Source organism: Haliaeetus albicilla, chromosome 8 (assembly GCF_947461875.1).
Source record: "Haliaeetus albicilla chromosome 8, bHalAlb1.1, whole genome shotgun sequence".
NCBI lineage: Eukaryota > Metazoa > Chordata > Aves > Accipitriformes > Accipitridae > Haliaeetus > Haliaeetus albicilla.
In genome coordinates this window covers 7041092-7068928 of record NC_091490.1, presented here as the reverse complement: position 1 = coordinate 7068928, position 27837 = coordinate 7041092, and the positions used below count along the sequence as shown (strand labels likewise).

The following is a 27837-nucleotide window of genomic DNA, read 5'->3' as shown; positions in this document are numbered from 1 at the left end:
AGGGGGATCAGTTCCAGTTGATATGAGCTTGGAAGAAGAGAGGGAGGAAATAACTTAATTGCTTTAGACTTTCGTTCAGCTGGAGTCGAGAGGAAAGAATCAGTGTCCCTTTTTTGGAATTCAGCAAGAAGGTCGTGTTCTTGGTGAGGACAGATCCTCTGCAGGTTTTGTGGAGGTACTGTACGGAGCGCTGCGGAACATTCACAAAACAGGTGGCTTTATATTTAAAACAGTAACTGCTGTCAGTGACAAAAAGCTGTGTTGCTTTCTTGGAAGTATTGCTGCGCTTAGAGCATACTGTGTTATAAACAGTATGTTCCTCTCTTTTTGAAATATGAGGCTTCTGGGCTAAACGACGTGGGGGGGTGGAGAGTGTGTGTATATGTGTGGTGGAGGGTTGTTTTCATGTTTAGTGCTGTAATATTGGGCTTAGAAGATAAAAAAAAAAAGATTGGGTAGATGGGGTGTTATATCAAATCTGGGGACTTCGCCTCTAAGACATTTGTAGTTTCAGCTTATCTATCCCTGGTCCCTGAGTATCAGTTGATGGGTTGAAAACCAGGGGGAGTTAAAGGAGTGGGAGACGAAATGCAGGAAAAACTGCTGATCTGCTTGTTTGTGGGTAATTTGAACCAGACCCCCAGGGAATGGGAGGACATTCCCACCTGGAATTCAGATTTTGTGTTGAATACCGCTAAAATTAAAGATCTCATAACAGATAGCGCAGCTCCGGTATCCTGCAGTGAAATGCTAAAGCACACACCGTCTCTGCTTCTCTTCTGTCAATTGCAGCATGCTTTCTTTTGGCATCTCTCGTGGATCTTGCAAACTGTGTTGACAAAAAGCAATGGCAGATTGTTTCTTCCCCAAGTCTTTATATTCAGACTATAGCTGCTTCCTCTTTCCTACTCACATTTTCCCATATGGTGACTTTGGAAAATTCCTCTCCGATTTCGTTGGGAAGTGCAGGAAACTGTCGTTGGTAGAAGGTTGCCTATTACTCTCTCTAATTCTGCTGCTCACATCTGGAAAGGATCTGGCTTGGAAAGGGGAGACTTGCTCTGAGCTCAGCGCGTGTAACTGACATGGCATGAGCCGAGGGAGCCTGTGGGGGCAAGAGAAATGTTCTTCTCCATTCATCTGATTTCTGACAGCAAAGGTGAGTTTTTCAGCACTTTATTTTTTTTAAAAGCTGGATTCTCAGACAACATCCAGCAGCCTCCCTTTCAGCTGCAGCTTTTAGAAAGGATATTCAATGTAAGTAACAAATTCAGTTAACCTGTTGCTATTGAAGGAGAGGATGTTTTTCCACCTGTGTGTGTGTGTCCAGTGAGAATGTGTGTGGAGAATAATAGATACAGAGATGAGACATTTTGAGCATGATTCTGTTGTTTATTGAGGTAACTGTAATCACTGAGAAGCATACAGTAACTCCTGAAACTTCAGCTTACTTCTTGAGACTGTGCCTTTTGTAGCATTCTGCCTCTGGTGCTGTGTAACAGCAAAGTGCAGAAATCAGTAGTGGTTCTGTCTGGACTCAGAAAGATGCAACCACAGAAAACCCTGAGCTGGTTTCAGTATAACTTCAGTCTTTGGGTAGAAGGACCCGATCCAAAGCCCACTGACAGCAAGGGAAGAGGACTGACTCTTTCTAGTGGGTTTTGAGCTACTCCTTTAGTAAGGTTTCTTAATAAGGCTTTGGATCAGGCCCATAGGAATGAGTTGAAATGGAGTGAGTTACTTCAGACTTTGAACTAAAAGAAAATAAAAATCTTGCCTGGTTTTACTGCCTGCACTCCAGATGCAAGCAGATGTTTCTGTACCCAAAGTGTCTCCCTGTGGCACCAGAGCAGCATTCACTTCAAATGCATTGTAGCAGAAACACACATATTGATGACAATGGGGTGAGATGATTGCCTCAGAAATTCTAGTGTGCAAATAGATACAATATTTCCTGTTAATTTTTTAACATCTTTTCAGCTATGTATGTGCAAATCTATAGAGCCCAATACCAACCATGATGTTAACTGTGTGCTATGGGAACAGTGTTGGTATTGTTATAGCAGGGCTGGTTGTGACCTGCATTATAAAAAGGATTTTTTTAATTCAGTTTCTTTTGTAAGTATCTGTAAGGATAAGCTGACATGTAAGAAGAATACTTTGTTAGAGATCTGATATATCATACTTTCTGAGACTATTTTCTCTAAGGTTTCTGAAATATTTTCTGAGATTAGGTCACCAAATACTAAGGATTTTAGTAATCCACTGTTGGCATACTCATATGGCCAATTTTGATCTCACTATTAATATCTAGCTACCATATAAAGAACACCATCTGATCTCTGGAATGTTTTATAAAGGAGATTAATTTCATTATACTCAGCTTTGACAGATATGAAAGCTGTGAAATAGTGGAGCAAGGGGAAGAGGGATCAAGCAAACAATGTTCAATGCTTAAAATCACCCAGTGTGTTGGTAGGTAGCAGAGATCAGGACCAAAGCAAAACCATCCTTGTCTTGGGATGCTCTGTCCTGTAGTCCCACCTTCTCCCATTTCTTCAAGTGTAAGTCAGTGTTTAAAGAAATTATTTAAGATTTTCATGACTGTGACTGAGAGCAGGATCTCTCCAATGCTTCCCAAGCACCCAAAGTCTATGAAAGCCCCAGAGAGAGTTTCAGCTGGTGCAAAGCAGCAAAGCCCCGTGGATGTAAATGGAGATGTGCCAGTTCTGACGGCTGCCAGTCTGGCTCTGGAGATGTTATTGTTTCCAACGCAAAGAAGGAACCTGGGCTGGCAGAGGTGAACAGAGTACTTATTTCATATTAAGGTCATGAGTCCATTGTGCTTTTTCACCTGAAAAGATCAGCCTAAATAACAGTTTCTCATCACTGTTGAATACTTCTGTGAGGAATAGCCCAAAGGATAAAAGACAAGCCATTACCAGTCCTTACTGCAAATGATTATGTATGAAATCTGAGAAGGGCAACAGATGAGACCGAAGGAGCTGGATTAGGGCCAGCTGGCTGGTCCAGTAGATATTCAACTTCTGTTTGAATTATTTTAACCTGCTGCCGGAAAGATAAAAGCTGAACGTTAGCCAGGCCTCTAAGGTTCAGATCAGCACTGTCCAAAATCAATAGGAAGCCCATTTTGTTTTCAGTAGCCGTGAGATTTTGTTATTGTTCGATGCATGTGAAGCAGCCCCTCCGAGAAGCATCCCGAGAGCGTGAGTCACTCTCTTCCAGCGTACCTGGTTTGCATTAACCAGTTTCTTCCCTATGCAAAGCTGCGAGGAAACAGTACGACCAACAGTTACACAGAAATCACACTGCAAAACCTCCTCTATAAATCTCCGGGATCACCTGGCGTTTCTCAATATTTAAAAAAAGCAAGAAATAACTGGAGGCGTCGGGGACGGTGCGGGGGTGCTGCCAGGCCGTAGCCGGGGTCCCGCGGGCGGGTCAGCGCCAGGCTGCCTGCCCGGGGCCGGGCAGCGCTCCTCGGCCTCACCCCGCTCCCCAGGCCGCCTCGAAAGGAGGTGAAGAGCACCCAGGGAAAGCGGGGGGACGCAGGGCGGCGGCGGGGCTGGCGCCTCAGGCTGCCGCGGCCCCCGGGCGGGAGCTGCGGCGGGGCCGGGGTCCGTCCGTCCGTCCGTCCGGTGTGTGTGCGCCGAGGCGGGCCGGGCCCTGGCGCTGCCGCCGGGGCCCTGAGCCCGCGCCGTGCTCTCGCCTTTCAGGGGCGATGCCGGCCGGCGGCCGGGCGCTGCTGGCGCTGGGGCTCCTGGCGCTGGGCTGCGCCGCCGCCCGCCCGCCGCCGCCGGCGGTCGCCGACAACGACTTCCCCGAGGGCTCCCCCGAGCGGCGGAGGCCGCCCGGCCCGGTCCCCGCCTGCCCCCGCGACTGCGGCTGCACCCAGGAGGGCGTCGTGGACTGCGGAGGCATCGACCTGAAGGAGTTCCCGCTCCTGCTGCCGGAGCGGACCAACCACCTCTCCCTGCAGGTAAGGGAGCCGAGACCCGGCCGCGGGTGAGCGAGTCCCCGGGCCTCCGCCGGCAGCCGGCTCCTTCCCGCGCCGGAAGCGGGAGGGGCGGCAGGCCCGGCGCCTGCGCTCGACGGGCGCTCCTGGAGGGGGGCAGGGATTGTCTCCTCACGGATCCGGGGAGGGAGGAAGGTGGGGAGTGCCTGTCCTCGCTCTCTCCCGGCCCCAAGAGGCGAATGTCGCTCCTGGAGGTGGGCAGGAACCGTCTCCTCACAGATTCGGGGAGGGAAAAAGGTGGGGAGTGCCTCTCCTCGCTCTCTCTTAATTCTTTAATAAAACTACCCCTGGTACTCCTGCTCTGTTCCCTTGGCACTGGAAAGGTTGGGAGAGTAAGTCGGAACTCGTATTCATGACGTGTCACATCAACCTAAATTTTGACAAAATATTAATTGGAATTGACAAATTTTGCCAAATTGGACTACCCACTGGATTGGACTCAGGTGGATGGGCCACCTTTACTTAACTCGGAAAAGAAACATATATACTTTTATGTGTTTGTTAAATAGCCCCAAGTTGCGAATGTCGCTCCTGGAGATGGGCAGGAATTGTCTCCTCACAGATCCGGGGAGGGAAAAAGGTGGGGAGTGCCTCTCCTCGCTCTCTCCCAGCCCCAAGAGGAGAATTTTTGTCCGAGCTAATAATGACTCTTTCTGGTGAAGGCCTTCTGAGGTGTCTTTGAAGAGGACGGGCCAGATTACTTCATTAATGAGAATTTTTCTGGCAGCACTACGCGTTAGTTAAAGCGTTGTAAACGCAGTGCACCAGTCCAGACACAGACCCGAACGGTGTCCCCCAGCGTCCCATCTCTCCCTGCAGCACACGGGCTCAGCAAGGAGCAGGCGTAACATGGCCGAAGCCATCCGTCACTGTCACAGGTGTTGCCTGGTGCTGGTGCTTGCTGGGCTGCCTGCAGCCAGGAGGCTAACGTCATGGCTGCGGCAAATGGTCTGCTGCAGAGACATCATGTCTTGTCAGGATAAAGGCGTGTAAGGTTATGAGATTCACGCTTCAGGTAGAAGCAGCACCCTGTCCTGGACTGTCAGCAGGTTTCTGTGCTCTGCTGTTAATGGATCCCTATGACCAGTGTTTGGGCAGGCGTCCTTTCCCTACCTGTGCTCTGACACCTGAGGATGTGGGCAGGGCTGGAGTGTGGCAGCTCCATGTCCGTCCCTCCTCTGAGCAGTGACAGTAGTTCCAGGCTTTTCAACGCCTCTTTGGCCCTTAACCAACTGATTTTTGTTTACTGCTCCTATTTGCCAATTCTGTTCAATGGATGAAATGCAGGTTTTGTTCAGAGCTTTCCATCCAAGTGCAGCGTATTTAGAAAAACTGTAGCGTAAGCTGGCATCTTCCTCAGCAGATACGTCCCAGGCGTGAGCTCGCCATGGCTCCAGCCTCTACTGCTAAAAGCAAAGAAGCTTTTTGGAGCAGCAGCTGTCACTTTCTGTGTATTGGCCTGGCTTCCAGCACAGTGGGTCCTTGACTGGTCCCCTAGGTGCTAAAACACTAGAATTACTCATTAATGGTCAAAACGTTAGTCAGTATGTTAATGAATATCTGATGGCAGTCACCCCTGATAGTAGAACCAGAGAAAATGAGCCCCGTTTGACTCTCCCTGCCCGTGATGAGTTGTTTTTAAAACAACATGTAAATAACAGAAGTAATAAACTTGGAAATCCACAGTGCCAACCTTGTAGCAAATGCTTTGCTGCAGCTACGAGGTTTGGCTGTGGCAGATGGATTATAGGCCTTGCCAGGCATAATCACACTCTTTGTGTGCTACTGGTTCATAAGCCAGATATTTCTGGAGATGAGCACAAGCTACGAAACTCAGTTCAGGCCTTCAAATGCTGCTGGGTTTGAACGTCTTGGTTTTGAGATCTGAGCTTGGCTTATTTCAGAGACAAGTCTTGACAATGATTTGACATGGTGGGTTCATTTCCAAATTTTATTGGAGTTCCCAGTCTGGGTTTATTGGGATTCTTCTTGGATAGCTTTGCTGATGATTAATACTCTCCATTTTCTTAGAATAACCAGATAGAAGAAATCTTTCCAGAAGAGCTTGCTCGTCTTTACAGACTAGAAACTCTCAATTTGCAAAATAACAGGCTAACTTCAAAAGGTAAGCCAGCAGAGCTGCGAAGTGGACAGAGCCTGTGCCTCCACAACACCAGCTTGAGCAATGAGGACAGTGACAGCTGATAAGGAAAGCCACAGAGTGATGGATTGACTTGGTTGGAGTGGTTAGCTATAAGCCTCACTCCTTTGGCCATCACACAGATCATGGAGGCACTTTATCATCCGAAACATAATACTCAGTGTGTAAGAATGCAGGATTACTGAACCAGTGGAGGAGACCTGGCAGCAGCACTGTGTACTGTGGCTCAAGATCTTCTCATCCAGGAAACTCCCTCCGGTCCCACAGGCACATCAATGCAATGCACTTGAGAACCAGAAATGTCTACATGCTGAATGATTTCCTTCTGACTGACCTTGTTTCTTAACCCACTTGTTTAGTTCAGCCTAGTCAGTCAGTCAGTGCAGTTTAGTCCAGTTCAGTCCTTGTCAAATTTGGTATGAATACAAGTAATATATATTGCAAATAAGGGAACTTCTACCCTTCTTCTAAAACCATTTTGATTTTTGTAGGCAGGTTTTGCTTGGTAAGTCATATGCTTATTAGGGAAACTTCACAAGGAGTTAGCAAGGAAAGCAAAAGAAACAGGAATTGGAGTAAATAGTAAGTGAGGAGGATACGCGATACAAAAGATAGAATTGTTAACTTGTGTGTCACCCAGTTGCTCTGAATGCTGTTGCTATCCTTATTGCAATGATGGAGAATAGCCTTCATTGAGAATGTGGGCATTATGCATGGGACCCAAAACATAGCACTCAGCACAAGGAAGGCTGCGCTTAACAGATTTGGACTTTGACATTATTACCTTTGGGGCTTGATGTTTCTTTCACAAGCTTCACTGCAGCCCTGAGTTTCCAATATGTTTTGACATGGGAAATAGCTTCACCTTTGACTTATGGTTATCTAAGTGCCAGGTGAAAATGTTATTTGCAGCCTTTCCATTGTGACAGCAATTGTGCTTGTGTGATCAGCTGGATGTGGAGTGATTCAGCTGAAAATTAATAAGTATTGGGGGAGGGTAAGCTCCGAGTTGGACCAGCTCTCTGAGCTGGTTACTGTGTGGCTGCCTGGATTCTGGGGGAGCAGAACAAGAGAAGGGTTGTGACATGCAGATGCTGGTGTTATTTTGGCAACATCGTGGTCATAGATCAGATTGATGTGATTATTAAACAACGTCAGATTATGTCCTTCCAAGAAAAATGATTTGCAGATTCATGAGCAGATGACAAAAGAAACTGCTCAGATAGCGTGGTTGCTGCGAGCACCAATAATCAGCTGTACAGCAAGTCTACACAGCTCTGTACCTGACCCTTGCCAGTGGGGTTGGCCACAAGTCTTGCATGCTTTGGATTTTTAATGGTCTTCCATTGCTCTTAACAGTTTGTGGTTGTTTTTTTTAATTAAAAAAAATAAAATAAAGACAACAATAGATCTAAGTCAGATTGTTTGAGTGGCAATGAAAAATATTTAAATCTCACGTTAAAGATATTACCAGAGGGAGAAAGCTACCCTCTGGTATTTTCACTCAGAGGCAATAAGGTGCCAATGTCACTGATGAGTTATTCCTGTTTTTAAGGGTTGCCAGAGGAAGCATTTGAGCATCTGGAGAACCTGAATTACCTGTACCTGGCAAACAATAAGGTAAGAGTCTCACAAGGCTCTCAGAGGTCTTTTCTAATCAAGTTCTGAAAGTTAAACAAGCAAGTCTTCAATTCTTTTACAATACATATCCTATGTAAGTAAGATTTTGCTAAAGTGATATTCTAATGTAGGTTCATATAAGGTCAAGACAATCAGTTAGTGTGCTAAAAAGTTAGAGGGTACACATGCTGGTATATTTTGAACACTTAGGTATTTGTGCAACTTGTGAAAGGTTTCCCTTGTGTGTGTAGGGAGGTACAGAGAGCCCCTGCATTTATAAATTACCACTGTCTTCAGCAGGCTTTGGATCAGCTGCATGCAGATTTGATAGCTGCCTGTATGCAAATAAGCTGTGGGGTAATGATGTGAAATGCTGCATATCTCATCGGATGAGGCTGGTTGAAAAATTTGAGAACAAACACATCCCGATACCTGTGTTGTTTGAGCCATCAAGATCTGTAGAAAGCTATCCAGTTTTCCCTGACTCCCATTCTTACTAGGTTTGATGAGGGGCAAGGATACCCACACACAGTGAAGCTGTGCAAGTTATGAATTTATTGTTTTAACTGCAGTGACAGAAGTTGAATTTCTTTTTTAATGAAGAAGGCCCTAGGTGCTTTCCTATTAATGACCTGAGTTGGATGTCATGACAGAAGCACATCTTTCCTGCCAAGGCTAGGAAATGAAATAACTTCTCACATACCCTTACACCTGGGTGGTTTCCACTATGGCTTTCGTTATCCCCAGTGATCATCCACAAATATTTGCTACAGAAGAAACTGGGATGCCGCAGAAAAATATAAGTTAAAACATCAGGCAAAGCTTCTTTTGTCTGCAAAACCCCTGCCCTTCCATCCCCCCCCTCTGTCTCTCTCTCTCTTTATATGCATGTCTGTATATATATATATTTTATTATCCTCTTAAAATCTGCGACGTTTTGATGTTTTGTTTATATACATGTGGCCACATTCAGGTTCCAGTCAGGCCAAGACGTATCCAGAATCACTCCATAGATTTCTGTATGGAGTGATTGAGAATAGAACCCATTCCTTAGTACAGTAACATTGTGTTCTTTTCTCCCTTTCAAGCACCATTTCCATATAACAATCTTGGCAGTTAATAACTCCATAAAAAGGAACAAGCCAGACTGTGACTAATATTCCAGAACTTTGCACTCCAATTTTCCCTGTGTGACAAAACAAAGTGTTTGGTTTTTCTGGCTTTACTGCAGAGAGAAAAGGATCCCAAAAGAAAATGCAAACATCAGCGAATGTCAGAACTAGTTATAGTGAGAAGTTGTGGACCCACAAAAATAACACATTTCTTTATAAATCACAAGCCAGGACAAACCAGATTGGCTTCAAACTGTATCCACTCTGCAGCAGGAAACACTGCAGATCAAGTAACTGTGGTGTCTGGAGGAGAGCAGGGATTTGCTGGTAGTTTGCTCCTTGTTTTATGGATTATCTTAATGCTGCTTTATCTTCAATTGTGATCCCATCAGATGTAGCTAAATTATCTTTCATAGTTGGTCGGAGAAAAGAAATATCATAGTAGACTAAAAGCCTTCTGTGGCTTATGAGTAACAAGTACTTCAAGTAAAAAATGGATGGTGTATTGTCCTTTTTAATTTTTCACCCCAGTCTCATAATTTGTATCTATCACATAGTACCCACAGTAAGCCTTGTTAATAACAGAAATCTCTTCCACCAAACCGTAGACCGGGTCCTGAGCTGTCATTATTATTTACTTTAAGCTGGTGATTTTGGTGACAGAAGGTTTTACATTTCCCTGTATCCCACAAGTGATATGGGATTCACCTGGATCCAGTACTTCTGTTTATATCAGAGCTTGTTATAAGCAAGAAAACTTGTTCCAAAACTGGTAATAACTTTTGTATAACCCAAGTTCATTGGTTAACTCATTAGTTAACAGTGGAGAAACACTGTCTGCCATATGGAAAGGAAGATCCAGCAGTAAAGCTGCAAGAAAATTGCAGCTGGAGAAATGCAGATTGCTACTTACTAGGCAATATACTAGACAAAGCTACTCAGTCAACTTTATTTTTGCTAACAGTTACAACAATCCAGCATTAATCCTTCAAGCAGTCAACTAGTGAAGACATGAGTCTCATGACTAAGTGCTGAAATGCCAAAGCAAAGTCCTGAGCAAGTGAAAAATCTTTTTGGATGAAACTTCTCTTTCTCCTTCCTCTTTTTTGTGGTTCTGATGTCTCTCATTTCACATATCTGAGCCATGCCCTTTGTTTTGTATAAAAGTTATGACCTAACAGACGGTGTTTCAAGAGAAAAGCTTTAATGTGCCACTGTGTATGAAAGTGATTAGGTCTGTTTCCTGTGTCTGAATTCTCAATATTGTGTCACAGTCGAGACTTCTTTCTTTCTGAGGCACTGTCAGACCTTCCTAGTCAGAGATGAGTGCCTTTATCCACTTCCCTGAAATCATCTCTCCCAGATTAGGAGGTGAGAGATTACTGGTAAAGCCAAGAGCAGTACTGTGGCAGCTGTAGTAGTATGTAGAATGACTATTTCCACTGCTTACATACTATCTGGAAGTACTGATAGGAGCGTGATTTGTGGGAAAGATCTTTTTTTTGTGTTTGTGAGCATTAAACATTTAAGACAGCTTAAGGATGGAGGTTTTGGCACAGGTGAAAATGAAAAACAGTAAATAATGTACTTTCATCTTTTAAAAAACAGGGCTGTATTAGGCTCAGACTTTCCCATCCTGTTCTTAAAGCTTTAGATGACAAAGAATTCAGTATCTCCCTAGAAAAGATGTTCTCTCCAGAGCTCTTCAGAGTGTACATAAAATATCATGAGTGGTCTCATTAGTACTATAGTTAACATCTGTAACCATGGTGATTGCACCTGCCTACTGCAATTCAGTAATCTTCTGCACCTGTACTCAAGGGTCGTATCTGTTACAGCATTCTGTTAATAAATTGTTTTCCAAGGGCTTAATCTTGATGCATAAATCTTCTGGGTTTATGCTTTCCAGAAAACTGTCCTCCAGCCTGTATTGTAACCTGTATTCTCGGTTTCTAGGTGAACAACTTTGCTATTAGCAGCCACTCAGTGAACCTAGCTATTGTATTATCTGGATGCTCTGTAAAACTGAGCGGTTTTGATCATTAGTTTTCACTCCACCAATTTTTGTTCAGATGCAGATGTTACAAGCATTATTTTTTAAATTAAGTGATAAAAATAGCAACAGACTAAGAGCAAACACATCAAATTCTATACCTCTCATCAGCTATAAAGTTTGGAGACAGGACCTTTCTGTATTTTGTTTCTGATACATCACTTGTTTAATGAACAAAGTATCCCTGTACAGTAGGTCTTTGCTTTGAAGTTCCATTTGATATTCCATCATTTGGCTCAGAAGCATCCCTGTCCTTTGGGAACCTGAACCCTCCATTTATAAGATCATTGTACATGGATGGAATGTTGGAACAGACATATGAAGTGACACTTCCCCCCCACAATATACTCTCATAAGAGAGTAAGTAGTAGGCCACTGTGAGGTGGGTTGGATTTTTTTGGCACAGCAGACTGAGGAACTAGGAACAATAATAAGCAAAGTGTTTGCTCTCTGAATAACAATTTCCTGATTTCTTCCACCAAAAAGAGACAGGACTCTTCCAACCAAAACAAACATTCATATATCTTGGAGCAAAAGTCTGTCTCCTTCCTGGAGAGATTAGTGAGTGAGGACAATTTGTTTTCGTTCATACAATCTGCATTCAGTTTAATTTATTTTTGCCTGTTTAGAGAAAATAAATTTGGAAGTACTTTGTTGCTAGTCTAATACTTGGTTAAAACATTTGTTGCATTTAGTTGGAATTCCCCTGTATATTTCTTTTACAGCTAACAGTGGCTCCGAAATTCCTACCAAATACCTTGATCAGTGCAGATTTTGCAGCCAATTATCTCACTAAGATATATGGGCTCACATTTGGACAGAAACCAAACTTGAGGTAAGGGATCGGGAAGTAAAACAATAACAGTGTTCTGCCGCTGCTTGGATGCAGTTGGTGGGTGATAAGAAACTATCTGGCTAAAACTTGTTATTGCCTACTTATGTTTTTTGGACAGAAGCTGACTGTTTGTTATTCTCAGCATGAAAGATTAAATAATCTCTCAGACAAACACATTCCAAGGGCTTTTACTAGCTGCCAGACACTTTTGCATAGATAAAAATTAAATTGTCTCCATTTTATTTGTGTATCAGTTATGAGTTGAAAGGAACAGGTTTGGTTTCTCAAAATGGAGATTAACTGTTTAGAAATCCCTAGTTTTAGTATAGTCCCTTCATTTAAAAAAATGGAATCAGGTTGACAGTACAGTACTCAGTGCAGTTGCGTGTAACTCAACTATATTACAGCTAAGCACTTTAGCACCTTCAGAAGTGGTTCATACCCTCAGGTCTGGTTTCAAAGGTCTCTGCTAGTTTCAGGTTGTGGTTTTCTCAGCTGGATTCAGTTCAGCACATTGGCCCATCTCAAACACAGATGCACATAGACCACCTCCTGTGAGATACAGTCTATTCCAAAGGCATTTTGAGTAATCTATATAGACACTGCAGCATCTAAATCCTGCAAAGACATCTCAGACTCTTTTGGTAGCAATTTACAAATCCCAAGTTTGGAAGCAGTTAATAATAGCTGATGCAGTGTAGCTCCTACAGCCCAGTCTTGTGATGAACTGAAGAACTCTCCATTCCCACTGAATTAGTTGAGAGCTGAAGCTACTCTGTACTTACTAGGCCTTTAGTCTCACAGGCTCTTGGTAGCTGAAAAGGCTGAGTCACTCACTGATTTCTGGCAATATCTCATCATGAAAGAAGATAGATTTATACATGCGTTCTTCCTTAATCTGAGTTGCAGAAGCTGCTGTGTTTTTATATTAAAATTCTTGCACTCTTCTGAAGTGATTTTTGCACTCTCCTATACCAACACTAATTTTAATCAGATAGTAACTCATTGATTTCCAAGATTGTTGATATAAAATCCTAACACAGTTGTTTCAGTTGGTTTATTTGCCCCCAGCAGAGTTCATGGTCTCAGACTGATTATTTGGGAAGCAGGGTTTTCAGAAAGGCAAATATTTGTGAGTTAAAAGTACAGCTGACCATGCAGGGTGAACAATATTTTCAGTGTGGCTCTGAACTCCCTGGAGTGTGTGATCACATGGCTGTGTTTCCATACTGAGCCTTTCCTTCCTTCCAGAAAGATGTTGCCAAGTCCTCTGCAACTGGTAGAGAATCCATGAACAAGTTAAAAGAGCACATTTTGACACTGTGCCTTTTTGCAGTTTTAACCTGTCTCTACAATTTTAGTTGCCTGCTGCATCTTGGGGTAAACAGAGGAAAGGAAGAGGTAATCAAAGTCAGTAAAATCCTATAATTTCTTTTGTTAAAAAGAAGTAAAATTAATTCATTTAGCAATTAAGCCAATGAAAAAGAGGAATAACTTCATAAGGGTCCATTGTTTTATACAGAATTAAAACCCGTGTAAGAAAGAATGAATCCATTTTTAAGAATCTGATTGGAGAAACTCCTGTGAATATTAAAGTTGAAAAGTAAGAAGGGCAAAGGGAAAATAAGAAGCCCTCTTTCTCCCTATCCCAAAGGTTCATTAGAAAACAAAATTCTTCCAGACTGAGTAAATCTTCTGTCTTCCTGTCATTACTCTACGCCTTTCTGAGTTCTAGGAGTAGGAGAGAAACTGTTTCCTGGGGTATCTCCAGCCTTCATGGGAGCAGAAAGAATGGAGGGGTGAGAGATGCCCCTTTCTTAAGAGGTTGATTTTACAAGCCCAAGAAGCCCAGATTTGATTCCAAATAGAAGTTAAAATTGGGGGCATACCTATTAACCAGATATGAGTTTTAACCCTCTCCAGTGAGGCCACCACACTGACATTCTTTGTTTCAAAGCGCTGCACAGTCCCAGACTTGCACTTAGTTTCTTGTGAAGAAGATAAGGCTACTTGTGAAATTTATATTCACATGCAGGTTTGGATTTTGAATAGACCTAAATTTCAGAGAGTATTTGGACCAACCATTTTGTTTTGCATCTATATCCCCGGCTAAATTAAAGGGCACATTTTAAAAACAAATCTAATTATCTCAAGGAAAGAAGAAAATATTGAAATATAGTTTTTGAACAGGTTTCTCTTGGTAAACAGGAAGACACAGATCTCACTCTCTGTTTGACTTCATCTTTTTTCTCCTTCCAACAGATCTGTGTATCTTCATAACAACAAACTTTCAGATGCTGGGTTACCTGATAATATGTTCAATGGCTCTGATAATGTGGAGATACTCATTATGTCCAGCAATTTCTTGAAGTATGTTCCAAAGAATCTCCCTCCAGCACTATTTAAATTACACTTAAAGGTAATGACAGCAAGGTTTTGTATTCCTTTACGATTGTGACAAAGTACTGTGTTTGTGTGGGATTCAAACCACACAGCCAAGCCATTTCAGTGCGCTTGGAAACATTCCCAGGCCCATTGTAAGTCTCGTCTGCTATATCCTCAACAGTAGCTGTCTCCCATGTCCTTACTTTTTTTCATAAGTAACAGTGTGTTTTTGCAAAACACCAAAATGCTCACAGGGGACAAAAATGCTTTTCTGTGTTTCAGGGGAATGTATTGCAAACGCCTGTGTGGTAGCATTGTTGGTCTCTTCCCTGCATATAATGATATTAATACATATTAGTACAAGAAGGTAGATCATTCTCCATGGCCATCCAGTGATTGGCCTCCCAATTAAGTTTGCCACTGATGATGCTGTTTTTCCTGAAAGCTGCTTACCCACTACGTACTGGCTTTGCTCAATAACTCGTTTCACATAGACTACTGTTTTCTAGCATCAGTGATTTTTGTTTGCTACTGAACTGGCAATTCAGACAACACAGAGAAAGTTTGGATCAGTGGTTCTTTACTGCTACAACTTCTCCAGCAATAGTGCAATAGCAGAAGTTGTGGTATTAACTAGTCTCCAGCATTTTTAATTCTGAGTCATCTGATTTCGATAAAAGCACTTCATCATGTCTGTGCTAGAGATCTCAGCCTTGTTAACAATGATAGAGCTGCAGCGGTGGGGAGTCCTGGTTCCGCTTGCTCCTAGTGTTGACAGCTCCTTGGACATTGTAGACTGGAGTCTGCTATCAGCCCCTGGACTTAGGCAGTTCTGTGTTGCCTCCCAGCTTTCTTTTCCCTTGAAGGTTTCACCGCTATTTCCCATTAAAGTCTTCTAGAAAACAGGCTTCTCCAGCTTGAAGAAAAGGCAAACAGCCTCATTCTTTAAAATTGCTGGAATTTCTGTGCAAAGTGTGAAGTTACTAGTCCCCTGCATTTTATTGCCATTTATAGGTAATCATATCTCCTAAAGGGGTCTCAGACTTTGAGGACTACACTTTGAACTCATATCCTTCCCTGCTGTTACCAGTTGTGTTAAGGGCAGAGGACCTGTAGAGAGAAACGAGCATTTTGTTTTCAAGTACACTGCCTGTCAGTAGTAACATTTACCTTGATATTTTGACTGGGAAAAAAACAGGACAATGAGAAATGAGAGACAGCCAGTAGTAGACCAAAAGTGTCCAAAAGGTGTACTTTAGATGTGACAGATCTTTTTTTTTTTCTTTCACTATTCATTGAGACACTCAGCCAAATCTGTCTGTGGTGTCATCCACTTTATATTAGTTGGCACATGAATCTAGTCTAGTCTGGCCATCACGTTATTGTATATATGTGGGTTGTGGGAAGTTTAACAGTTTCGGTGTCAGTGTTTTATATATCCTTTTATAATTCCTAGTGTTTTATATATCCTTTTATAATTCCTACAGTTCCTGTATGGAATTTCTAAGTGGAATTTAGTTTTATATTTTGCTCGTGTCTGCCTGCTGGCTACTCCAAAGCCACACTAAGGCAATAGGAGTAATTATTTTGGAATCTACACTGCAGGAACTGTACCTTTTGGAAGGCCATTAATGCTGGAAGGATGGCTGGTTCCCAGCTTCCAACCTAATTCTTCTTTATGGTGAAATCTGTCTTAGAAAATCCAGAAATTTTGAGCAAACTCCAGAGGTAGTTGCCTAGATTACATTATACATTTGCACAAAGGTGGAAGGACTATGAATGCAAAATAAAACTGTACAGGGGGCGGGGGGGAATTCTAACTCCTTAGCCCAAAGATTCCATGGGGAATCAATAAAAATAGGTTGTAATATTTCAGTCTAGTATTTGTATTTATTTCTTAAGCAGAAGTATAATGCCCACTGAAATATCTTATGTCTAGCCCTTTTGAAGTTTAATTGCCTGGTGCTAGTTGAGCAGAACCTGAATGTCGTATGTTGTTTCATGCTAAATAATGTGCTTTATGCTTCTGGTGACTCTAGAACAACAAGCTAGAGAAGATTCCCAAAGGAGCCTTCAGTGAACTTACAGGTCTGCGGGAGCTGTATTTACAGAATAACTACTTGACTAATGAAGGAATGGACAATGAAACTTTCTGGTGAGATTGAGATCTGTAGTTTGTATCTCTGTCTACCTCCTCTGGTACAATAGTACACCTACTGAACAAAGTACATCTTAAAAAGTACATTTATTAAAAGCTGCATGACGTTATGCATTTCTCTGCTAAGTCTTTATGAAAAGTCTTAGATTCAGATGCTGCCATTCAAAAGCAAAGGCCTGGGTGAGTGGTTTGAATTCATACTGCAGAATACTTTTAAACAAAAGACACTGAACATCAGACTGCATCACTCCCTGATTGCCACAGACCCAATCACACCAGGTACTAAGTGCCTTCTGGAAAAAGGCCACCTAGAACAATGCTGAAAGCTGGTCTCCGTTCTTCCAAACCACTCAAAAGTGATGTTACTTGCGACTTGCCAGTTTGAGGGACAGTTGACTGGAAGTTAAGGCCAGACCTCCATCTTTGCTAAAGCCACTTCTGTGTTTCTGTGAAGGTGACCTGAAAGCAGCCACAGATACACAGATGTGAATTCATCTGGCACAGCTGTACCTCAGTGCAGATGATAGCTGCAGTAGGCAGGGATGCAGTGGTGCTGCTCAATAGCCAGATGGCTGCAAAAGCTTTGCTACAAACCAGTGCAACAGGAATAGCCTTTGGCTGTCCTAAATTTAGCCTGGAAGTTAGCACTTCAAAAAATTAACATTTGTGTCTCTGCTTGCACTGGGTGCTGCCCTTGTTCTACGTGAAAATCCAGATCACATAATCTGTCCTGCCCATAACTTAATTCTGTAAATTTTCTGATCTCCAGACATGAAAATGTATCAAACTGTGCTTTCCTTTTCCACTTTGCACTCCCAGAAACCTCCCTTAGTAATTTGCCATAGCTGTGTTGTGTCTGCCTGCAGATCATGTTGGACATATCATTTCTGTTAAGATTTTGATGAACAGAGTACAGTGGCTCTAGCTAAGGCATCAGTCACAGTCTGCAGAGGGGGTGGATATTGCTCCTTGCTCCCATGATACTGTCTGTACAGCACAGCATAGTGCTACTGAGACGTGCCCAAGCCAGGGAAATGTTACAGCTTGCAGCAATGAAGTGATTTACCCAGAGAGTATATTTGCTCATTCAGAGCATGTTTGGATAGTTGTGAATAGCAGTGTAGTAACCAGTAAGTAATGCCTGTAATGCATTAGTTCTCCCATTTCCTGAAAACTTTCTAGTCATCTGCAGTGGGTTACGTAGTGCCATGCAGATTAGAAGTCTCATTTGAACTGAGAAACTGACTTGAAATACAAGGGAATACAGGGCTCCTCAGTCCTGGCATATAATACCATTGATCCACATCCAGTTGGTATAAGGGGCTGGTCTGAGGATTTATTTTAGCTTCAACTGAGTCTGTGGAATCCAGATTCAGTAGCTTACACAAAGCAGCTCTGTCCCTGACTCACTTCCATAATGCTGGAGGGTCAGGAGAAGTTCACTACCTTAGCCTAGGACATTGAATTAGCATTCCTACTTTTCATAAGAGTAACATTTTGTCATCTAAAAGGCAGACCTGCTTTTCAATTTCAATATACACTTTCAGAGAGACAGAAATTACTCATGCTCAGGCTATATTTCTGTGAAAGCAAGAGCTAAATTCTGTGTTCTAATGGTGCTCCCACGGCATCTTTCTTGTGGTATTTGTTCACTGAAATTGCTCATATGTTGCTATCTGTGGTGTCAAATGAGAGAACAGCGGACTGCAAAACTGATCTCAGGTCTCAGCCCGTTGGCAGTTTGGATGTCTGTGGACTCTAGCAAGTTCTCTTGCTAGTGTGGCTGGGGAGCAATGGCAATGCCTGGTCCTAATCCCTAATGGCAGTGTAGGAGCTCCCTGTTTTGCTGTCCACATCAGTCATATCATGAGACAAAGAAAGGCAGTAGTGGGAGCTGTGCTGGGTAAAAAGACTCTAAAGCAAAGATTGTAAAATCCTAGGGGAAGTTGGTTATTGTTTCACCTTGCAGAATCTAAATGGAGAGTGTTTTCTTTCCTGCTTTCCCAAGGAAATTGTCTAGTCTTGAATATCTGGATTTGTCCAGCAATAACCTGTCACAAATCCCAAGTGGTTTACCTCGAAACATCGTCCTCCTCCACCTGGAGAAGAATGCAATTAAGGTGATTGGCAGAGATGTCCTGACCCAAATTAAGAACCTGGAGTACCTTCTGCTCCACAATAACAAATTAAAAGCCCGAGGTATTCACCCATTAGCTTTCCAGGGCTTAAAGAAGCTGCACACTGTCCACCTGTACAACAACATGCTGGAAAGAATTCCCAGTGGGCTGCCCCGACGAGTGAAAACACTTATGATCCTTCATAACCAGATCTCTGAGATTAACAGGAATGACTTTGCTACCACTTACTTCCTTGAAGAGCTGAACCTGAGCTACAATAAGCTCAAAAGTCCCCAGATCCATCGGGAGGCCTTCCGTAAACTGAGGCAACTAAAGTCCTTGGATCTTTCTGGAAACAATCTCCACACGGTGCCCTTTGGCTTTCCAAAGAACTTGCAGATTCTGAAGCTGAAGGAGAACGAGATAAGCATCATCCCAAAAGGGACTTTGTCTGGGATGACGAAGCTGCGGGAACTGTATTTGAGCAACAATAAACTGAAAGTAAATTCAATTTATTCAAGAGCATGGAGAGAACTCAGCAGTCTCCAGGTAGAAACATCACCTTCTCTAATTGTTTTGGTAATGCTGATATCGTCATCTGTCTGCCTAAGCCAAATTGTATAGCACCAATACTAGATGTGCTTGGTCCTCATGTTCTGGGCTTCCATTGTAAGTACTGCACCCTCTGTTTCTAGAGTAGAAGTGATGTGCTGTTGTGCCAGAGGTGGGTACCTGCCACTGCTGACCAGGGTGGTGGTCCACTGTGTACTGCTAATACTGGGAAATGTAAAAACATCTTTGTTTCTGAACCCTAACGGTGTCCTATATTTTCAGATAAACATTAGTGAATGCTGTCATTAAAAATGAAATTATGCCTTTTAAATAGCTTGTTTCCCAAAAGATTTAAAATCAGCTCTGAAGAGAGACAGCAGGAGGAAGGAATGCATAAACAAAAACGCTCTTAATTCTCAAAGCCCCCACATCAGCTTATAGTCAGACAGGCCAAGCTGTAGGATTTAGCAGCTCAGCTGGCTAAGGCACCTGGATAGCAGCTAGGAGGTCTGGATTCAATCAGCAGTCTTCTCGTTTGCTTAATTGTTGGAGAAAGTTAAACACAAACCATAAGGCAGGCAGGAACAATCACATTTATGCTGTGCCAAATGACCTTTCAAAATTGTTACGCTGGCTGAAGGATTTGTCTGCATTTCCTTTTAGGCAACAGCCTGTTTCCTGCAGTAAAAGGTATTACCTATGTCATATGGCAACCATCTAGGGTGCATATGGTTAGGTCACTGTACAGGCAAAGTTTGTATGTCTCAGAGCAGATCAGGGATAAGGGACATGGAGCATATGTCACACTGGCCCCCAGTGTGTTTTCAGACAATCCAAACATTTATCTATGCGAACATTTCCTTTTCTGTTGTTTCTGGTAATGAACAATAGCTTGTTTTTCAGTTAATGTGAATCAGCAATGCAGCAACAGCATCTGTAGAGCTGTGCTTTAATAATACATTTTGCATTTGTTTGGTGCCTCACTGATATGTGTGTGTGTGTGTGTGCGCGTTAGCTTTAGTTGTTGGTTGGAATGAAAGCTCTCCTTCTTGACAGGCCTGATTCATAGCTACTTCACGTTACTTTTATTCTACTGTCACTCCCTTGTAGTCAGTGTCAAGCCAGAGTAACGTGTTGCTGAATCAAACATTGGCCCTTCAGTTGTACCTACCCCAGAGCAAACCCTGTTCATATTAAACAAGGTTAAGGTAATAGCACATACTTAAAATTCTGTTAGACTAACATTGCATTGTTGGCTGTTGCTTTTTTCTGGAACAGCGTTACTACTTGCTAGTTATTTCCATGATAGTACATATGAATCTTTTTTATCATTAAGGGCTTAACTGTGAAATAGGTTGAGTTGGTGCACTGGAGTGGATTTGACAAATAACCATCATGTAAGATCCTGATCATGCACGTACTTAGCATACACTTCAGTCCACACTGTTTCCATGGAAATCACTGAAGACTATGCAATTGCAAAGCTAGACATTTACATAATTGTTTGCCAGACTGGGGTTATGTGGAGAATAAAAACACTGAAATCATGACAATCATTTGCAGAAGTGTAGCTTTGAATAATCTGTAACTAGTGTGTCAGCTTGGTGCTATGAAAATGCTACAATATAGGATAAAACAACACTTCTATTGATCCATTTTCTTGCATCAAATTCATCTGAGAAATGATCATGGCCTTTAGTCCTGATGTCTGCATACATTGTCCATGTTAGAATACTTACATATGTTTTTATGTGTAACTATAACTAGTCACTAACCTTAGCTAGTGAAGTGTTTGCAGTAGCAGCTTTCAAGGAATTCCCATGCATATCTGAACCCCAGTCTGCTTTTAGTTCACTTAAAGCAGGCATGGGCTAAAGCCTGGGGACAGAGATAAAGAAATGCTGGAACTCCTAAACAAAACAGCATGGTGTCTCATGTGAAATCATGATGCTAAATAGTAATGTAAGAGAGCAGAATTGTCATGGCCACACTTACCTTGATGCAAATTAAAAGGTAGATTAAATTAGTTTACGCTATAATAAATATCACTTCAGTTTTCCACTGTAAACTCAAACTGAACCTTTCTGCGTGGCTGACAATTTGCAATGTCCACTGTATACATGGTGTTTGTCATTTTCCTGACCTCACCAGAACAGAGACGTTCTGAAGCAGACTCAGCAAAGTACCATCTGAAAAATAAAGCCTGTTTCCAGATGATTTTCAAACGCAACAAATCCTGGATGAGCTTTGCATAAACATCTCACTTCTGCACTGTTACCATACTAAGTTTTTTATAAGTGCATATATATGTATTTTTGTAGACTTATGTGTATGTGTGTGTGTATATATATATATATTAAAAAGAATGGATAAACTTCCAAAGGAAGGGGGGGGTGTGCATAGAGCCAGCCTTTGGAAGCTCATTTGTTGTCAAATACCTTTTTGGAGTGCTGCTAATATTTAAATTCAATTATTTATTTGACCCCTTGTTATCTCTTCCTTGCAGTCACTAGACATGGCTGGCAACCAGCTGACTTCTATCCCATCAGGCCTGCCAGAATCTCTGGAATATCTGTACCTTCAGAACAACAAGATCACAACGGTTTCAGAGAATGCTTTTGAATCCACGCCCAAAATAAAGGGGATTTACCTCAGGTAAGGTCAAGTTTCCACTTCAACACACAAAATTTCTTCTTCTTCATCCACTTTATAACTGCTTACTTTTTAGAAAGTGTTTAAAATCCTAACGTTCTAAATAAGCAACTTTGGTTTATAGTAATGCATGATGAAACTATTTTTATCTGCTTAGAGGAGACATGGATACACATAATAAGCTCTTTCTGTTCGGAGAGTTTGTCTTTTATGTGCTTATTAGAATGGATTAGGCATGTTAGAAATTCTGGGAAATTAATGTTTAACATTATGTCATATTCCAACATTCAGCTGTGAGCTAAAAGTTTACAGTCCACTTGTAGAACTACAGCTTCGCCTGTGTCTGTTAGCCCTGGATTTTGACAAAATCCCCCTCTGGTGAGGTGCGTATGACTAATCTTGAAGTTGTGTGCATTCACTTGATAGTTTTGTCAGAAACAGGTGACAAGTTACAACTGTGACAGTTATGTAACTAAGTTTAGAAGCTTCTCTGTTTTTTTTTCCCTACTCTGTCAGTTGGATGAGGACTTTGTTTTTCTACGTGACAGATACTGACCTTTATTACATATAATGTAAATTCACAGTAATGTAACTGATTCAAGCAGAGATTTATACCAGAAGTGGTGAAGCAAGAATCTGGCCCAGTAATATATTCAATTTTAATCTGATGGAACATTATTGAAAATATTGCTTACAAGTAATTTATGAACCTCTACAGAGTATTTGATTAAGCTGATCCAATGTATGTGTTCAAAAAGCCTAGGCTGCCTACTGCACAAGACTAAATATGGCCTTATTTTGTCTGTATGCAACTAAACTGTTCTGTAGTTCTGAATAGTTCTGAAGCATACCTTTTTGGATGAGTGATTCCATACCAAGCAAATAAAATTACAAAGTCTGGTGTAAATTAGAGCAGTCTGTCTATTCAGCTGCTCACATTTATGAGATTTTAGTGAACGCTTGGATGCAAACCAGAAACCACATACCACATTCTATATTTTTATATAAAGAGAAAAAAGGAATTTGCAAAACTGTTTTGCTAACATATTTAGGAGGCACCTCCACCCAAGCTAAGTTGTATTTCTTAATGGGAGGCTATTAATCACTGCAATGCTGTGAAACCATAATATACATCTGGAATATTAGACAGAATATGATTTTAAGCATGTTCGAGAGCAACATACTAAGCAGTATATGTGAGAGGTTCTTAAATTGCAGATTAGTTTATTTATATTCCCGGAACCCCAAATAACAGATGAAAAATTATTGCATGTTGCTTCATTTCTAAAGGGGTACTTTGTACCAGTATTTTGAGTTTTGTGGGAGAAGAATTAAACTATCAAGGGATGACACAGAATTTTATGAAAAATCAAGTTACACTTTCAAATGTGGGCTATGGAGCAGATGCCTTTCCTCTCTGGGAAGGAGAAAGCAGAATACCAAGAGAAAGAATTTGTGGGGGAGGAATTCCAATATTACGATTTTTTTTCCTTGTAGAATACGGTTATAGAAGGGGGAAGAGGGGCTGGGGCAGAAAAAAGTAGAAGTTTTTCGAAAGCTTGATCAGTGAACTTGAAATCAGTGGGAAATACTTAATGTTTCCCAATATTTTCCTGCAAGGTCCTTTGTGGTGATACAGAGTGCTGTCAGCAAACTTTTTTCAGTCACTGCATTTACCTGCTTGCTAATCAGCACCTGCTTTCCCTTCCTTTTTCCATCCAGAGGAGTCAGTACTCCTAGAATGCTGTCGTGGGTCAGTGTAATGTTAGAGTAACTTGGGTCAGTGTAACTTAGAGTAACTGCAGAATGGTTTCCTCCTAGTCTTCTCATTTCTGTGCTGGATATAAAAATGGGTTTATTTTAACAGGAAGGCCTTTTTGTTTGTTTAAAGGTTTAATAAGATTGCAGTTGGAGCACTGAAGGAAAGTACCTTCCAAAACCTAAAGCACTTACAGGTACTGGATATTGAAGGGAACCTTGAATTCAGCAACAGTTCAAAGAATAAGGATGACTCAGAAGAGGAAATGGAAGATGAGGAAGAGGAAGAAGAACTGAGATAAAATGTGAACTCACACAATCACATCATGTGGGAGGTAACAGCTGTAGTTTAGTTAAATCAAGGACCTAGTTCTCAGACTCTTGTATAAATACTTCCAATTTACAAGTGTGATTAAAACATAACAAGTGGGTGTCTGAGCTCTGGACTCAACGACTTCCACTAAAACATGACTGGGAATTGCAGAATTAAAAAGGGTTGAAAATACATTATTTTGTAAAATGAAACGGTCAGTATAGATTTGTGTTTTATCAGAGGCAGTGGGCTGTTCATAGTGGCTTCTGCTTATAGCCACAGCAGACACAGTAGGTGAATATGAAGGTCATTATTTACTCATTCTGATAACAAAAAATGAAAAGGTATTTTATGATATTTTTAAGCAACTAGTTCAAAAGGAAAACAAAGAACAAGCTGCGAAGCTTACTGATGCAGAAGACCATGTGAAAATGGATTTAAAAAATTAGACAAATTAAAGGAAGATAGACCCATTGGTGTCTGTTAAACATGGCATTAAGATTACAACCTCTGTCTCAAACAGTCCTTAAAACACTGACCGCTCAGAGTGGGAAGATACTGCTATCATTGGCATATTTCTTATGGAAAGAATATGTACTTCAGGTCACTTTTGGAGGTGGTATGCAGTGCTGGATTGATGCCTGGTCCAGGATAGCCAGTTCTCACAACAGCCTGTGCTTTTGCTACTGCTAAGTCTTGGTGAGGGTTCATTGCTCACTTCACCAGATTCACTGGAAGGCCTCTGGCCAGTTACAGGTTGTGATTGATGCCGACTTTGCTTCCAGACTGGTAATTGAAATTAAGATCTCAGTATTCCATAAACAATCTGGCCAGCCACTCAATCTCTGTAGTTGAACCTCTTTTTTTTTTTTTCAACTGCAGAAGAAAAGATGAAGGGAGAATCATGTTTGAAGAATATGCATTTTTCTGTAAGAAGAAAAGGGATCTGCTTGATGCATCTCTTAAGCATTTTATGTTCAAAGATGATGAGGTTCAAGACACTACTCTCTACTTTTGGAGATATAAACTCTAAGACTTGAAAAAAAAAGTTTAGTTTTGTCCCTAGTCAACATTTTGTCGTAGGGAATGACACAAGGAATTGCTAGGAATGGTGCTAATATGCTGAAAAGATGATGGGGCTTGAAAAGGACAGAAGCTACTTGGAAAGTCAAACGTTAGACTTCCTGATTGGGCTGTATGAAGACTTTGTGAGAGAAGAAATAATTTACATCTACAGATTTAGAGTACATATTACTTCCGAATCAACACATCTCTGGTTTGGTTTGGGGCACGTGTGACATGTCAGCAGGTACTAAGTTTAGCATATTCTGAATTCTGTATTCCATTATGTAATTGATTTTGTTTTTCTGATGTTTTGCAGGAAAGCATATGGAAAATTACATATATGTCTATGTGTATATATCTATATAGACATACAGAGAACACTTAGCAAAACGTGCAATGAATTACGCAGAAACTGTCATGGCACTGGGCCAGGCTCATGGAAGACAGTGTGCTACAGTGCCTTATTCAGGGAGAGACCCTGAATGCCTTTCCAAAGCTTCCAAATCATCTTATACAAGACCCAGGATCATAAGGGATTGCTCTGGAACTCACAAAAGCTGGCTTTTGTTTCTTCTGTTTCTCTTCCTTCACTGTTTCCATCTGTAATAACAATATGGGACTGTTTTGAACACATGCCTTCAAATACTGTTTTTGTCACTGCATTTTAAGTGAACCATATATATATGCTTCTTTTCTTTTCCTCCACCCCAAAGAAGCTGTTGTTGATCAGGTGAGATGGGTATTTGCAATAGTTTCATGTGTAGAGCAGTATATGAGGCATTTTGGTCATGAAGCAGCAGTAGTAATTCTGGATGCAACTATTCCTCTGTTATAACAATGTGTATATTTGGATGAGAAAAACAAAGTAAGGCTGGATCCCATAATATTTTATCTCTACTGCCAAAGCCTGCAGTATATGCCTGTTTTAGAAAGGTTTTAAGGTAAAACAATTGCTCTTGTGAATATATATAAAAAATCTGTATGTCTGCCTTCCAGAGCTCTGGTAAAGTTTCTGTCTTGCTGGTTTTTGCCCGTGTGGCAGCTGTGTGAATGTCTCCAAAAGTATATCCAGAAGATTGAGTAACAGTATGCAGTTTAATATATGTGGTAGAATTTTTCACATATTGTATATCATTCACATTAAGAGTCAGAAGTGAGACTAATGAAGCAAAAGAGATAAGTGAGTGTGGGGTGTCTTAGGAGAAAACTGTTAAGCATCAAGAGAAATTTCCATGTTTAGTTTAACTCTGGAGACAGTGCCTGCTGTCATACTCTCTTAAATCCTCACCTATTTTATGGTATTGAGTATTCTCAGCTTCTGTTGGAAGCATGGAAAATAAGGAAACCAAGGAAAAGAAGGCCTACAGAGGTACCTGGATGGCAAGTTGCTTATTTGATTATAATGTCCTCCATCTGAGGTAGCTAATCTGCTTGATGAAATGGTCTTTTCTTTTGAGGATTTGTGATTGAACACATGTTGTTTTGCATACTGCATTCCAGGATTGACTTGGAAACACAGTTGGCTTAATTCTTTACCAGCTGTTTTCCTGCTGGAGAAGATCTAGTTCCACACTCTCCCTTTGGGGTCACGTAGCACATGACAGTAATTTCAAGCTGATATTTCCTACCTTAGACAATTCAACACGATCATGAATCATAGAAGGAAAGATTGCTTCCTGAAAAACATAAATGCTTGGCCCTAAAAATTGCAAAAAACCCCACATTTTTTAATTTCAGCTACACAGCTGAGCAATAAAATAGCCTTCCAACTGACTTTTGGGATAGATTTCTATGTAAAATGTTTACAGAATATACGTCAAATCAATTAGCTGTGTCCAGCAAAGCCCAGTGGAAGTTTTGCCAGTCTTTGGTGAAGCAGACCAATTTATTATACTCCTGAACAAGCTGAGAACTTGCAGATTTGTACAGTTTTGTCGACAACTCTTCGATTAGCTTTAAACTTCAGTCCCTTACACTGTGATTCTGTGAGAAGCTGGGTGCCCAAGAGTCCCTTTGAATCCCTGAGAGTCTGATGTGGTGAATGCAGGGGTGAAGGTATGTTTTAGCACCTTGTAGAATCAGGCCCAATATTTCAGGATGATACATACACTGTTTAACTTCTTAATCAAGCCTCAGCCTTTGCCAAAGGAGACCCACCTACAGTTGAAGGAGCATATCCTGTAGACTAAGCAGTTAGGAAACCCTTTTCCAAGTTTATTTCAAAATAGTTGCACACTGAACCTGTCCTTTAAAGGGGATGATGTTTTCCAGCAGCAAAAAAAAAAAGAAAGATATTCCTCTTCCCCAGTAAAAGCCTCAAAACCCCTCAAGAAGAATGTCTTTTGATTGTTGTGTAAGAGATTGATGAGAGAGAACGACAGGCTTGATTCCTCGCTTATCTGGTATCATCAGTACCTATGACATTGGCCATAAAACTGTCAAACCAAAATGGTAGTTTGTTTGTTTCTTTCAAAGGAATAAGAGGCTCCATGAGAGATGATGAAGAATAGTCAGAAGTCCACGGGACTAAGCCCACATATTTTTTTGGTTGTGGGTGGTACCTGTAATCCGAAGGTCCAACCCAGACCTTGGGTGGAGCAGGACTCAGGAACAGGGTCTAATATTATTTCCTTTAGTAAAAATGAGGAGAGTTGCGAAGTTGGCTTCTCCTTAGCCCACAGAGTTGGGCCAGAAAGAGACAACACAACTGTTGTTTTCTTGTAGCTTTTCTTCCTGTGAATTGCTTGGATTTGGGAAAGAGAAGAATAGAAAGTTTTTAAGGCTGAGATAGATGTATAGATAGTGAAAACTTGAAGTCTAAAACATTCAAGTTGGCAACTTCATTCCTAAGTATGCATTTGCACATGCTTGGTATTCATGCGTGGTCTGTATGCAAACTGAGGTCTGAGTTTATTTGCTGTTTTTCTTTTAAAGGCCATGTTTCCTCATTACAGAGGATACTGCACAAAATGGGGGGGAAATGGGATTTTTCTGGGATTGGATACGATTTTTCACAGCAA

General features: G+C 41.5%; 1 protein-coding gene across 4 annotated transcripts; it reads left to right on the top strand.

The window, feature by feature from the left end:
* Positions 1 to 27107, top strand: PODN (podocan). 4 transcript variants are annotated; one of them, XM_069788709.1, is made up of 12 exons: positions 1 to 212; positions 1034 to 1159; positions 3738 to 4000; positions 6068 to 6161; positions 7753 to 7817; positions 11708 to 11817; positions 14080 to 14236; positions 16242 to 16357; positions 18369 to 19026; positions 21536 to 21684; positions 23573 to 23774; positions 25134 to 27107. In XM_069788709.1, the coding sequence occupies exons 2-11, from the start codon at positions 1123 to 1125 to the stop codon at positions 23739 to 23741; spliced, it is 1818 nt and encodes a 605-aa protein (XP_069644810.1). In that variant the 5' UTR covers positions 1 to 212; positions 1034 to 1122; the 3' UTR covers positions 23742 to 23774; positions 25134 to 27107. The 4 variants fall into 4 exon arrangements, with proteins under 4 accessions (XP_069644810.1, XP_069644812.1, XP_069644811.1 ...); XM_069788711.1 differs by lacking the exon at positions 1034 to 1159 and having other exon boundaries at positions 2 to 175; XM_069788710.1 differs by lacking the exon at positions 1034 to 1159 and having other exon boundaries at positions 2 to 212.
* Positions 27108 to 27837: the final 730 nt, after the last annotated feature.

Coding starts and splice junctions, on each gene's coding strand:
- PODN (XM_069788709.1), top strand. CDS start 1,123: ATGTTCTTCTCCATTCATCTGATTTCTGACAGCAAAG. Junction 7,818..11,707: donor TGTACCTGGCAAACAATAAG/GTAAGAGTCTCA, acceptor TTTCTTTTACAG/CTAACAGTGGCTCCGAAATT. Junction 19,027..21,535: donor GAGAACTCAGCAGTCTCCAG/GTAGAAACATCA, acceptor TCTTCCTTGCAG/TCACTAGACATGGCTGGCAA.